Source organism: Propithecus coquereli, unplaced genomic scaffold, assembly GCF_000956105.1.
Source record: "Propithecus coquereli isolate 6110/MARCELLA unplaced genomic scaffold, Pcoq_1.0 Scaffold59, whole genome shotgun sequence".
Lineage (NCBI taxonomy): Eukaryota > Metazoa > Chordata > Mammalia > Primates > Indriidae > Propithecus > Propithecus coquereli.
In genome coordinates, this window is record NW_012151840.1 from 2610789 (window position 1) to 2622824 (window position 12036).

At 56.4% G+C, this 12036-nt stretch overlaps 2 protein-coding genes across 4 annotated transcripts; both read left to right on the forward strand.

Moving 5' to 3' along the window:
- Positions 1-196: 196 nt before the first annotated feature.
- On the forward strand, positions 197-4689 carry SCAMP3 (secretory carrier membrane protein 3). Its single transcript, XM_012658739.1, has 9 exons — positions 197-500; positions 808-885; positions 1562-1684; positions 1770-1890; positions 2344-2472; positions 2923-3082; positions 3188-3289; positions 3810-3927; positions 4220-4689. The coding sequence occupies exons 1-9, from the start codon at positions 435-437 to the stop codon at positions 4364-4366; spliced, it is 1044 nt and encodes a 347-aa protein (XP_012514193.1). The 5' UTR covers positions 197-434; the 3' UTR covers positions 4367-4689.
- A 508-nt stretch (positions 4690-5197) lies between these two features.
- On the forward strand, positions 5198-11066 carry FAM189B (family with sequence similarity 189, member B). 3 transcript variants are annotated; one of them, XM_012658740.1, is made up of 12 exons: positions 5198-6028; positions 6224-6280; positions 6481-6591; positions 6697-6816; positions 6943-7050; positions 7580-7752; positions 7883-7982; positions 8301-8370; positions 8628-9173; positions 9789-9857; positions 9950-10203; positions 10294-11066. In XM_012658740.1, exons 1-12 carry the CDS (start codon positions 5807-5809, stop codon positions 10465-10467), a joined length of 2004 nt encoding a protein of 667 aa, XP_012514194.1. In that variant the 5' UTR covers positions 5198-5806; the 3' UTR covers positions 10468-11066. The 3 variants fall into 3 exon arrangements, with proteins under 3 accessions (XP_012514194.1, XP_012514196.1, XP_012514195.1); XM_012658741.1 differs by lacking the exon at positions 6224-6280 and having other exon boundaries at positions 5741-6028; positions 10294-10610; XM_012658742.1 differs by lacking the exons at positions 6224-6280; positions 6481-6591; positions 6697-6816.
- The last annotated feature ends 970 nt before the right edge of the window (positions 11067-12036 follow it).

Below are 12036 nucleotides of genomic sequence, written 5' to 3' on the forward strand. Positions count from 1 at the left end.
GCGTCCCCGGGTAAAGCCGAAAACCCAGATAGAAAACTTGCTCAACTGGGCTCCAGGGAGGCCGCCACGACTGGTTAGAAGGTTCCCGTCGTCCATCTCGGGAGGCTGGGAAAACTTAGTTCCGGCGAGGCTTGCTGGGAAGTGTAGTTAGTTAGTGGAGGGAAGTCACGTGAGGAAGGGGCGGTACTTGGCTTTAGGGACCGGGTTCGAAGTATCATGTGGGGACGCTTCCGTCTTTGCTTTCGACCAAGGCGCAGGCGCAGCCCTCTGCTGCTACGGGGATCCTTGAGACCCTTCCGGTCGCTACGACCAATCCGTGCACAGAGAAGCGGGGCGGACCGAGAGAACGGAGGGAGCTCTGAGAGCCACCGCCGCCGCCACTGCCGCGGCAGGGGCGTGGAGGGCAGTGGGCGGCCGGGGCCGCAGTTGCAAACATGGCTCAGAACAGAGACGGCGGAAACCCGTTCGCCGAGCCTGGGGAGCTTGACAACCCTTTTCAGGTGACTTGCGCCCGCCTCCTTTGGGCAGTCAGGTTGACTCTTCCCGGTTCTGTAGGGTCGGGCTAACTTGTATTCCCATTGGTGACGTTTGGTCCTGGGGAAGGGCCGCCACGTGAGGGTGACAGTGACTCCAGGCCAGTGAGTACCCCGGGGGGCAATGCGGGGTGATGGATTGGAGGCAAATGTTGGGACAACAGCGTGGCTCCGAAGATGCAGTACTTGGAGCCGTGGGCAGTTTAGGAGAGTTCCCTGGGAATTCCCTCAGCAGGCACCAAGTGTCAGCTGAGCCTCAGGTCTCTGCCCTCAGGACCCAGCTGTGATCCAACACCGACCCAGCCCGCAGTATGCCACGCTCGACGTCTACAACCCTTTTGAGACCCGGGAGGTGAGTTACTGGAGAGCACAGGAGGGCAAGGAAGGTTTGCCAGTGAGCCCAGTCTGTCTGGGTACAGGGGACCTTTCTGCATGCAGAGGAAGGGGGAGGCACTGTGATCTTAGGCTCCCTGAGAGAGGCCAGTCTGCCGTGGGATGCCTAAATCCTTCTAGGGACAACTAGGGCCAAGATTCATCTGATTCGAGCTCTAAAAGTCAGTCCTGGGAGGACCTGGAGTCTGGCAGGGCCTGAACCAAGGCTGTGTCTGGGAACACTTCCTTGAAGAACCAAGGCTGTGTCTGGGAACACTTCCTTGAAGAAAGTAAAGGTTGGGGCAGGTTGGAGTTGATGTTAGGTGTACAGTTTGAAGGCAGGGAGTGAGGAGGACTACACCTGTTTGTCCCACTGGAATAGAAAATGGTGAGTTTTAAGAAGTCAAGGGAGTAGAGATGAAGGATGAGTGCTTTGAGTCCTTGCTAAGGAATTGGATGTGAGGGGCGATGAGGGCTGCTGCAAGTCTTCAAAGGTTCTCTGACGTCAATTCAACACAAGAACTAGTTTCCTAACAATAGGAGGAAAGGCTGCTGCCTTAAGGTAATGAGTTCTGGGTCTAAAAGCATTCAAGCAGACTCTGTAGAGTCCTGTGTTATGAGGGACTAGGTGCTCCCTAAGGTCTTTTCCCCAACAGCCGTCACCAGCCTATGAGCCTGCTGCCCCTGCCCCATTGCCTGCACCTTCAGCTCCCTCCTTGCAGCCCTCGAGAAAGCTCAGTCCCACAGAACCCAAGAACTATGGCTCCTACAGCACTCAGGTAAAGCAGGTTTGCGGGTGGGGGCTGGAGAAAGGGGCCAGTGTTGGGGCCCAGGGCTCACATTCCCTCTGCTCATACTGAGCAGGCCTCAGCTGCAGCAGCCACAGCTGAGCTGCTAAAGAAACAGGAGGAGCTCAACCGGAAGGCAGAGGAGTTGGACCGCAGAGAGCGAGAGCTGCAGCACGCTGCCCTGGGGGGCACTGCTAGTAAGTGGGTCTTTGGTAGGGTGGGAGAGAGCATCTGATGGTTTGGAAGGAGCAAAAAAAAGGGGTCTTAAGAGCGTCAGCTTTGGAGTCAGACTGCTGGCTTTGAATTTTGGAGATACCGCTTACTAACCACGAGCTCTTAGGCAAGTTATTTAATCTTGAGTGCCTCAGTTTTCTTACTTGTAAAGTGAAAATAATGTTTGAATCTGTTTGACAGGATTGTTGTGAGGGTTAAACAAGGTCATATATGTAGAGTGCTTGGTGCAGTGCTTAGCTATCATAAATAATAGTAAACACTTGTTGTTACTTTTACTTTTTCCACTTTTTCTTCTCTCTTTGGACCCCAAACTGGAGGTAAAAGAGAGGACCCAGGGATGAAGGAAAGGGAGAGTGATTCCTTTGTTGGCCTCTGCCTCACTTCTGGGGTCCTCCTACTCTCTTTGTGCCTTACAGCTCGGCAGAACAATTGGCCCCCTCTACCTTCTTTTTGCCCAGTTCAGCCCTGCTTTTTCCAGGACATCTCCATGGAGATCCCCCAAGAATTTCAGAAGACTGTATCCACCATGTACTACCTCTGGATGTGTGAGTAGTGAGAAGCCTTTTGGAGGAAGTTACTGGTAGATTCTTAACTGCCCCAGGGGCCAGTCATCTAGAACCAGACACTTCACCTCTCCTCAACATTTCAGTTTTAAGCAGTTTCTCCAGGAATCTTTCTGGGTTGCTGTTTTTAAGCTATTTAGAACCTGTTCACCAGCCTGCTAGCAAATGTATGTTCTTGCCCCCTCCCCACTTTCCTTCATCCCCATGCAGAAATATATTCTGAATCATTCAAATGTCTTTGCAAGGTGATCACACGTGATTGAGATTTGCTTGCTCTGTCTCTCCTGTTGAGTTGAGGATTCCATGAAGGCAGGAGCTACCTTCCTTTCCTTACTCTGCCACATTTGGTGAGGGTTGTTGGGTGAGCATAGATGGGAAGGATTCTTCATTGCAGTCCAGAAGGACCTGTCATCCTGTCCCTCTGCCCCTTAGGCAGCACTCTGGCTCTTCTCCTGAACTTCCTCGCCTGCCTGGCCAGCTTCTGTGTGGAGACCAGCAACGGCTCGGGCTTTGGGCTTTCTCTCCTCTGGGTCCTCCTTTTCACTCCCTGCTCCTTTGTCTGCTGGTACCGCCCCATGTATAAGGCTTTCCGGTAAGTATGTGCGGGGGGATGGTGATGGGGACCTGGGATGGGCCCCACATCTGCTCCTTCAGCCCTGATTTTTCTCCCACTCTCTCCATTTTTTTCTCTTTGCAGGAGCGACAGTTCATTCAATTTCTTCGTTTTCTTCTTCATTTTCTTCGTCCAGGATGTGCTCTTTGTTCTCCAGGCCATTGGTATCCCGGGTTGGGGATTCAGGTCTGTGAAGCCATCTACCCTCGCCCTTTCCTCCCACTCCTCTAGACCAAGCCGGCGCTCGGTACTGGGGTAGGAGTAGTTCAGAAAAAGGAAATATGGTTTTAATCCTTGGGAGGTGCTAGTTCAGTGAGCTATAGGACATACTTTCAAGATAGAGCCCAGACAGAACTCTTGACAGGCATAGACTGAGAGGGAGAAGGTCCGCGTGTGGTCGATCTGAGAGGCTTCCTGAAGACACACAAACTGTAGTTCAAGAGATTAGGAAGAGTCCTGAGAGGACTGCCTGGAATTGCTTAGAGAGCTAGGAGCTAATGGTTCAGAAACTGAAATTAAGCTATGAAGAGAGTAGCTGTAGTTGGGATTGTGGTGTGTGGAATGCTGCCAGGCTGACAGAGGAGCGACCGCTATGGGAAGGGTGGGAAAATGGCCCGTTGGCAACGTAACCACTGGAGAAGCTGGGAGGGCAGAGACCCAGCTGTGAGCAGCCCCTCTTCACTAGCACATCCTTCCCCCCTTCTAGTGGCTGGATCTCTGCTCTGGTGGTGCTGAAGGCCAACACGGCTGTAGCTGTGCTCATGCTGCTGGTCGCCCTCTTCTTCACTGGCATCGCTGTGCTGGGAATTGTGATGCTAAAGCGGGTGAGGGGCTGTGTGGGAGCTGGGGCCAAGAGGGTGAGATCACGGGTCCCTAGGGACCTGAGTGGAACATTGAGGAGGAACTGAGGCGGGCCAGGCTGATGGGCGAGTTCTCAGCTAATGGACCTCTGGGGTATATGTTTCTGTGTGTGTGAGTATGTGTGTTGGGAGGGAGGGTCAGAGCCAAGAAGGAAAAGCTAGAGCAGCAGGCTGGTGAGTGGCGATGATGGTGTTTGGTTGGGGCGAGGCAGCAGCGGCTAGAATGTGCTATAATATCTTTGTCCTCTACTCGCAGATCCACTCTTTGTACCGCCGCACAGGTGCCAGCTTTCAGAAGGCCCAGCAAGAATTTGCTGCTGGTGTCTTTTCCAACCCTGCAGTGCGAACCGCAGCTGCCAATGCAGCCGCTGGGGCTGCCGAAAATGCCTTCCGGGCCCCGTGACCCCTGACTGGGATATCCTGGCCCTGCCACTTGAGGGAGCTGACTTGGCTCCCATCCCTGAGGTCTCTGGGACTTGGAGAGACATCACTATTTGATGGCTTCTTTATAGTGTCCCCAATCCCACGGCCATGACTGCTGAGCCTGAATTAGGGGCTTGGAGAGTCCACTGTGACCCAGTCACTGCTCACTCTTCCCCCCCCCACCCCCCGACATTGGGCCACATTGCTGCCACCTCTTACACACCCCAACCTAGCTTCCCTCTGCTGTGCCAAGGCTGTTGCTTCGGTTATTTAAATAAAAAGAAAGTGGAACTGGAACTCACATCCCTGTTTCCTGTATTTGTATTGGTAATTAGGCCGTATGAAAGAGAAAGCGTGGAGTGGAAGCAGAACGTGAACTGTGGAGGGAAGGTGGGACCCGGCTTTAGCGTAAACGCAGACTGTGGGGGGCGGGGCGGCACAGCCCAGGTGGCTCGTGCGGGAAGAGGGAGGGAAGTCCACGGCTGGGCGTGGAAACGCGGAGACGCCAGGGAGCCCTACGCTCTGTAAATGACCAGGGGAAGAGCCCCTGCCTCTGCTGGGAACTCCAGGAATGCGTGGGCCTGGGGCCTGAGAGGCTGGGTGGGGCTAAAGTGGGCGCGGAAAGGATCATCAACAGCTCAGCCAGGATCCGAGGAGAAGCAGGGGGCGGAGAAGCGCTCAACCGAAGGGCCGAGCTGGCTGCCTCGCCCTGTCGCCGCCAACCCCACCCCACGATCTCAGTCCCGAACTACAACTCCCGGGGTGCACCGCGCCGGCCCTTGCCGCCACGCCCCTTCTCCCGCACCATCCCATCCCCATCCCCCGCCTTCAGTCTCCGACCTGCTGCAGCCGGAGCTGGGGGAACGGAGCGTGGTGGGGAGGGGAGCCAGGCAGGCGACCCGGGGGACGGCGGCGCCGCGACCTCTCCCCACCAGGCGGCCCCGGATCCCACTGGACATCCTGAGGGCACACCGACCGCGCCTCTAGAGTCACCCCGCGCCAACCCCTTCCCTCTTCTCTAGACTTCTTTCCATCCTTCTCGCCCCTACCCTCCCCACCCTTCCCTGGGCTCCGTACCGCCGCCCTCTCCTCACTCCGGGACCAGCCCTTCTCGGCGCCCCTCTTCCCTAGGGAGATGCGATGAGCCGGTGCTCCTGCGTCCTCATCGCCGCCCCGGGCACGGTGCCCGTCCAGTGCCCGTGGTGGGGAGGAAGCACCCCGCGGTCCCTCCGTGACGCCCCTCGCTTGGGCCCCGCCCCAGCTGGCATCCCTGGGCCATGCCCCAGGGGACCCAGCCACGGGGTGGGCTCTAGAGCGAGGGGGCTGGGGAGGAGAAAGGACGGGGCCTTTGGAGCCTCTGAGATGCTCCCAAGCACCAGGGGGTACCGAGTGAGGCGCAGGCAACCGGGCGGCAGGCATCATGCCCTCGCCTAGTGACTCCAGCCGCTCTCTGACCAGCCGGCCCAGCACCCGGGGCCTTACCCACCTCCGCCTCCACCGACCCTGGCTGCAGGCCCTGCTCACACTGGGGCTGGCCCAGGTGCTCCTGGGCATCCTGGTGGTCACCTTCAGCATGGTGGCCTCTTCCGTCACCACCACCGAGAGCATCAAGAGGTCCTGCCCGTCTTGGGCTGGGTTCTCGGTGAGTTGGGTGCACAGTTGTTGGGTGGGGGAGGCTCCTTGGGCCCCACCCCTCCACACCAGCTGCAAGTCCACATCCTGCCCTTTCCTTCCTCTCCTGGTCCTCTCCTTCCTTAGGGCTGGGTGCATCCTGTGGTGAGGGGCTCACTCAGGTGCCTCCCCTGCCAGGCTGAGCCTGTGCCCACTCTGTCCTCAGCTGGCGTTCTCCGGGGTGGTTGGCATTGTGTCCTGGAAGCGGCCATTCACTCTAGTGGTAGGTGCCAGAGTCCAGTGCCCACTGAGAGGCAGGTGCCCAGCACCTGAGGGGATGTCCATATTTCCCTCGAGAAGAGAACTGGCTCCCCAGTTGATGCCAGCCGGGCACAAAATGTCCGTGAAGGCGGGTGGTTCCATCCATGGTAGAGGGGTACTCATGAGGATCCCAATGCTGAGTCCGCATCCTGTTTCCCCTAGATCTCCTTCTTCTCCTTGCTTTCGGTGCTCTGTGTCATGCTTAGCATGGCTGGCTCTGTTCTCTCCTGTAAGAATGCTCAGCTGGCTCGAGACTTTCAAGAATGCTCCATGGTGAGATTTGAGGAGGGACAGCTGGAAAGAACTGGTTGGGAGAGGTGTACAGGACACTTGGGTTTGTCCTGACTCAGGCTGCCTCACTCTCCCTAATCCCATCAGGACGGAAAGGTCTGTGTGTGCTGTCCCTCTGTTCCTCTACTCCGGCCTTGTCCAGAGTCAGGGCAGGAACTGAAAGTTGCCCCTAACTCCACCTGTGATGAAGCCCGAGGGGCTCTCAAGGTGAGCATGCACCCCCCCCAGACATCCTTCTGGTTCGCACCCATGCCTCCCTTTCTGGGTATCCACAGGCCCAGAATGTATGGGACTTACCCCTCCCTCACTCCCCCTCTCCTCTTCCCTTCCCAGAACCTACTCTTCAGCGTCTGTGGGCTCACCATTTGTGCCGCCATAATCTGTACCCTCTCTGCTATTGTCTGCTGCATCCAGATCTTCTCTCTGGACCTCGTGCATACGGTGAGGGGCGAGCTGGGGCCAGAGCCAGGCAGGCATGGTGGCGTGCAGGGGTGTGTGTGCTGGGTCTGGGCCTGAGGGAGTGGTGGCTACAGATCTGGCTTCTGAGCACTAGGGGCCTGCGGGTCATCTACTGGATGTGCATGTCTACTGCAGGGATGGTTAGGGACCAAAGAGAAGGTGAGAAGGGGAGATGACGGGGGTGAGTTAAGTATGTGATGCCAGTCTGGGACCAGAAGGGAGTTTAGAGAACAGGACAGGGTGTGGGGTAGAATCTTAGATCCAGGTGAGGATAAAGAGTGGACATTCTTGTGGAGACAGAGAACAGGTTGTGATTCTGGATAGGGGCGGGGCCGCAAAGAGGACAAATTTCTGGGTAGGCAAGGTCAGAGCTAGATGTCCAGGGTGGGGGCGGGGCTAAGGACGAGCTGGTTCTGGGTGAGGGATGGGCCAGAACTGGGGCTTCTTGGAGAAAAAATAATGTAGATGAGAGAGGAGTTTGGGGGCCAACAACCTGCTTGCTCCCTCGCAGCTGGCTCCTGAGCGCTCAGTCTCAGGCCCCCTGGGGCCTCTGGGCTGTACATCCTCACCTCCAGCCCCTCTCCTACACACCATGCTGGACCTGGAGGAATTTGTACCACCTGTGCCCCCACCACCCTACTATCCCCCAGAGTATACCTGCAGCTCAGAAACAGATGCACAGAGGTGAGGCCTGGCAGGGTCCTGCTGGGAGAACTAAGGAAGGGGACTGGGGCTGGCCGGGATTGGTGGGGTAGGATCTTTGTGGAGTAGCAGCTGTTTTCTCCTACTTTGATCCTCTCCCTCATCTTGCCAGCATCACGTACAATGGCTCCATGGACAGCCCAATGCCCTTGTACCCTACTGATTGCCCCCCTTCTTATGAGGCCGTTATGGGGCTACGAGGAGACAGCCAGGTGAGGGCATGGCTTGGTGAGGGCTGGGGAGCAGGACTGAACAAGCTGTAGTTGCTAGATAAAGATAATAGTAGTTGTCATGATCTTTGTAGTATTGGCATGTCCACTGTCATCTTTGATCTCATCTAGAGCCTGGTGAGGTGGGTGGGATAGGAACTATTATTTCTCTCTTACAGATGTGGATACTGAGTCCCACATAAGTGACTTGCACAAAGTGACAAAGCTGGTCTGGAATCTAGGTCTCCAGAACTCTGTCCACACATGGGGGTGGCCATGTCAGTGAGTAGGCTGGACCCTTGATCCTTGTGTCTTCTGCAGGCCACTCTCTTTGATCCTCAGCTTCATGATGGCTCTTGCATCTGTGATCGAGTGGCTTCCATAGTAGATGGTGAGCAGAGAGGGATGTACAAGGGCAGAGCTTTGGCTGCCAGGGATGTTGGGCTGGGCGGGGGCAAAAGAAGGGGGAGACAAGGCTGAGCTGGTGGCTTTGGAGCAAACAAGGGCTGTGGCTTCTTGGAACCCTGGACTTCCTCTGAGATGAAGCTGGAAGCAGAGCCGCCCCGAGAGGCTGGGCTTGGGAAAAGAGAACTGCCTGGGCTGTGGCGGGCCAGGCTGGTGCTACCTAGCGCCCCCTGCTGCCCACAGTGTCCATGGACAGCGGGTCTCTGGTGCTGTCAGCCATCGGCGACCTCCCTGGGGGCTCTAGCCCATCGGAGGACTCGTGCCTGCTGGAGCTGCAGGGCTCCGTGCGCTCCGTTGACTACGTGCTCTTCCGCTCTATCCAGCGCAGCCGCGCCGGCTACTGCCTCAGCCTGGACTGTGGCCTGCGGGGCCCCTTTGAGGACAGCCCCCTGCCACGGCGGCCCCCACGGGCTGCCCGCTCCTATTCCTGCTCTGCCCCAGAGGCCCCACCTTCCCTGGGTGCCCCCACAGCTGCCCGCAGCTGCCACCGGCTGGAGGGCTGGCCGCCCTGGGTGGGACCCTGCTTCCCTGAGCTGAGGCGGCGGGTCCCCCGGGGAGGCAGCCGCCCAGCTGTGGCCCCTCCCACCCGAGCCCCCACTCGACGCTTCAGCGATAGCTCAGGTTCCCTCACCCCACCGGGGCACCGGCCTCCTCATCCGGCTTCCCCACCACCGCTGCTGCTGCCACGGTCCCACAGCGACCCAGGCATCACCACCTCCAGCGACACTGGTAAGCCCCCCTCCCCCGCCACCCCGGTTCAGGAGAGGGCAGGCACTGGGAGTTAGAGGGTCAGTGATGTCCACCAGGATTTGGGACACTATCGAGGTCCCTGAGGAGGAAGAAAGGATGAGTTCGCTCCTGGGATAGACACCTCTTTAGTCCTCACCTCCTAGGGACAGACCATCCATAGCTTAGTGGCTGAAAGAGGAGGACGTGTTTTTTGAAAGCAGTTCCATGGCTCCCAGCTTGGACCAGTTACCTATCCTCTTCAAGCCTTAGTTTCTCACCTGCAAAACAGGTATAGCGGTAGTGCTTCCACCGTAAGTGCTGTGGGGTTGCTGAAAAGTGAGATAATGCACGCAAAATGCTTAGCATTGTGCTGAAAGTGCTCCTGATTACCGCTGCGTGCCAGGGGCCGGGCAGCATGCAGCAGTGACCCATACCACCACAGTCCCTGGACCACCTCGTCACTGGCAGATGTGGGCAGAGATGATGGTTCCTTGATTAGGGGTGGGGTGTGGGAGCTGTGGAACTTCTCTGAGCTTGGGTTCTCACAGGACAGTGGACGGGTGGGCATGTCCACAGTGTCCCCACTCAGTCCCTGTCTTTCTCTCTTCTCTGCAGCTGATTTCAGGGACCTTTATACCAAAGTGCTTGAGGAAGAAGCTGCTTCCGTTTCCTCTGCAGATACAGGTCGGGCATGTGGTTGGCACCCGGGGCGTAAGGGGTAGGGGAGCGCAGCCTGGCCCCATCCCATTCTCTTATCTGTCTTTCTCTCTCTGCAGGGCTCTGCTCTGAAGCCTGCCTCTTCCGCCTAGCCCGCTGCCCTTCCCCCAAGTTGCTACGTGCCCGTTCAGCTGAGAAACGGCGTCCTGTGCCCACTTTCCAGAAAGTTCCCCTGCCCTCAGGCCCTACACCTGCCCACTCCCTGGGGGATCTGAAGGGCAGCTGGCCAGGCCGGGGCCTGGTCACTCGTTTCCTCCAGATGTCCAGGAAGGCCCCGGACCCCAGTGGGACTAGAGCCCATGGACATAAGCAGGTAGGAGTTGAGGGAGCCAGGAGGATCACTGGGAAAGCCTGGAGTTTCAGGTTGGGCCATACTGATGCCCTCTCTTCCGTCCCCCTCCAGGTACCCCGGAGCCCGTGGGGCCGGCCAGGCCGAGAGAGCCTCCACCTTCGCAGCTGTGGAGACCTGAGCTCCGGCTCCTCCTTGCGGCGTCTCCTGTCTGGCCGCCGGCTGGAGCGTGGTACACGCCCTCACAGCCTCAGCCTCAATGGGGGAAGCCGGGAGACTGGGCTCTGACCTGGGCTTCTTGTCACACTGAACACATCCAGATAAATACTGGGACCACAGACACCAGCTGGTTGGGACAGCACCCTCCAGCACCCCCTTGCACTGGCTGTCACAAAAAGATACCTGCTGTATACCCCCCAAAAGTGTCCATTTCCCTCTTACCTCTCGGGGCTCCTGCTGCTTGCCTCTGCCCCTCCGGACCGGGAGAGCTTCTGTCCTGAGCTGCATGGGTATTCAGGCTGCGGGGGAAGATGCCTGTGCTTATAGCATTGCAGGAGGAAAACGAATAAATTCCTGTCTCCCCCGGCATGAGAGTGGCTCTTTCTGTTTTGCAGGGGCACTATGGTGAGGGCAAAGGCATGTGCCAGGTTGGTTATGTACAGGGCATGTGTGCCTGAGTGATGGGGTGCTGAGGCAGGCGTGAAGAGTCAGAAAAATCCAGGTGACTCTCAGCTCTGTGCGGCCATCTCTAGCTGCATGATCTTGGGCAAGTTATTTAACCCCAACTGCCTGATCGATAAAACATTGTGAAGGTGAATGTTTGTAAATCTCTTAACAAACCATGTAACCCTTCAATAAATTTCAGTTTTCCCTTCTCTCCTGGATCATTCTTTGTCACCAGTGAAATCTGTTCTGATATTTCCTTTTTTGAGACAGAGTCTCAATCTGTTGCCCAGGCTAGAGTGCCATGGCGTCAGCCTAGCTCACAGCAACCTCAAACTCCTGGGCTCAAGCGATCCTCCTGCCTCAGCCTCCCAGGTAGCTGGAACTACAGGCATGCGCCACCATGCCCGGATAATTTTTTCTATATATTTTTGGCTGTCCAATTAATTTCTTTCTATTTTTGGTAGAGACAGGGTCTCGCTCTTGCTCAGGCTGGTCTCGAACTCCTGAGCTCAAACAATCCACCCGCCTCGGCCTCCTAGAGTGCTAGGATTATAGGCGTGAGCCACCGCGCCTGGCCTGTTCTAGTATTTCTTATATTTAAGAAAACTCTTTGAAGACACTGTTTATTTCCAGCAACCAATTGTATCTCTGCTCCTTTTTGTAGCAAAAGGTTTTCTCTCTTATTTCCACTCTTGAACATGCGTTCTCTCCTTGCCTACCATAAGACTCCTTCTTCTACCTCTCCCCAGCCACTGCTCTTGCAAAGTTTTCAGTGACCAAAGTGGTATCAGATCTAGTGACCATTTTTCTGTCACCATCTCGCTTCATCTCTAAGCAGCAATTAACCCAGATAATCAGTACCTTTCTTGAATTTTTCCTTTTCTTGTCTTTGAAGACATCACAGTCTCCTACTTTTCCCTCAGGATATCCTTTACCAGCTTTTATACCCCTGCCGGACTGGTTAACACTGGAGGGCCCTGGGGCTCTCTCCTAAACCCTCTTCTCTTTTCTACCCCTACTCTTTCTGTAGGTGGCCCTACCAAGGTCCATGGCTTTAAGTACCATCTGTGTATTAATGTATAACTCCAGCCTTGACCTCTCTGAGCTCCAACCTCCAACTGAACATCTCTGCTTAATGTCTAGTGGGCATCTCAGATTCACCGTGGCCATGACTGAACTTTTTTTGTTTTT

Bases quoted from the DNA above. Each gene is read 5' to 3' on its own strand.
- SCAMP3 (XM_012658739.1), top strand. From the start codon at position 435: ATGGCTCAGAACAGAGACGGCGGAAACCCGTTCGCCGAGCCTGGGGAG. The intron at 886-1,561 runs GTGAGTTACTGG...TTTCCCCAACAG, and splicing joins ACCCTTTTGAGACCCGGGAG to CCGTCACCAGCCTATGAGCC. The intron at 3,928-4,219 runs GTGAGGGGCTGT...CTCTACTCGCAG, and splicing joins GAATTGTGATGCTAAAGCGG to ATCCACTCTTTGTACCGCCG.
- FAM189B (XM_012658740.1), top strand. From the start codon at position 5,807: ATGCCCTCGCCTAGTGACTCCAGCCGCTCTCTGACCAGCCGGCCCAGC. The intron at 6,817-6,942 runs GTGAGCATGCAC...TTCCCTTCCCAG, and splicing joins AAGCCCGAGGGGCTCTCAAG to AACCTACTCTTCAGCGTCTG. The intron at 8,371-8,627 runs GTGAGCAGAGAG...TGCTGCCCACAG, and splicing joins AGTGGCTTCCATAGTAGATG to TGTCCATGGACAGCGGGTCT.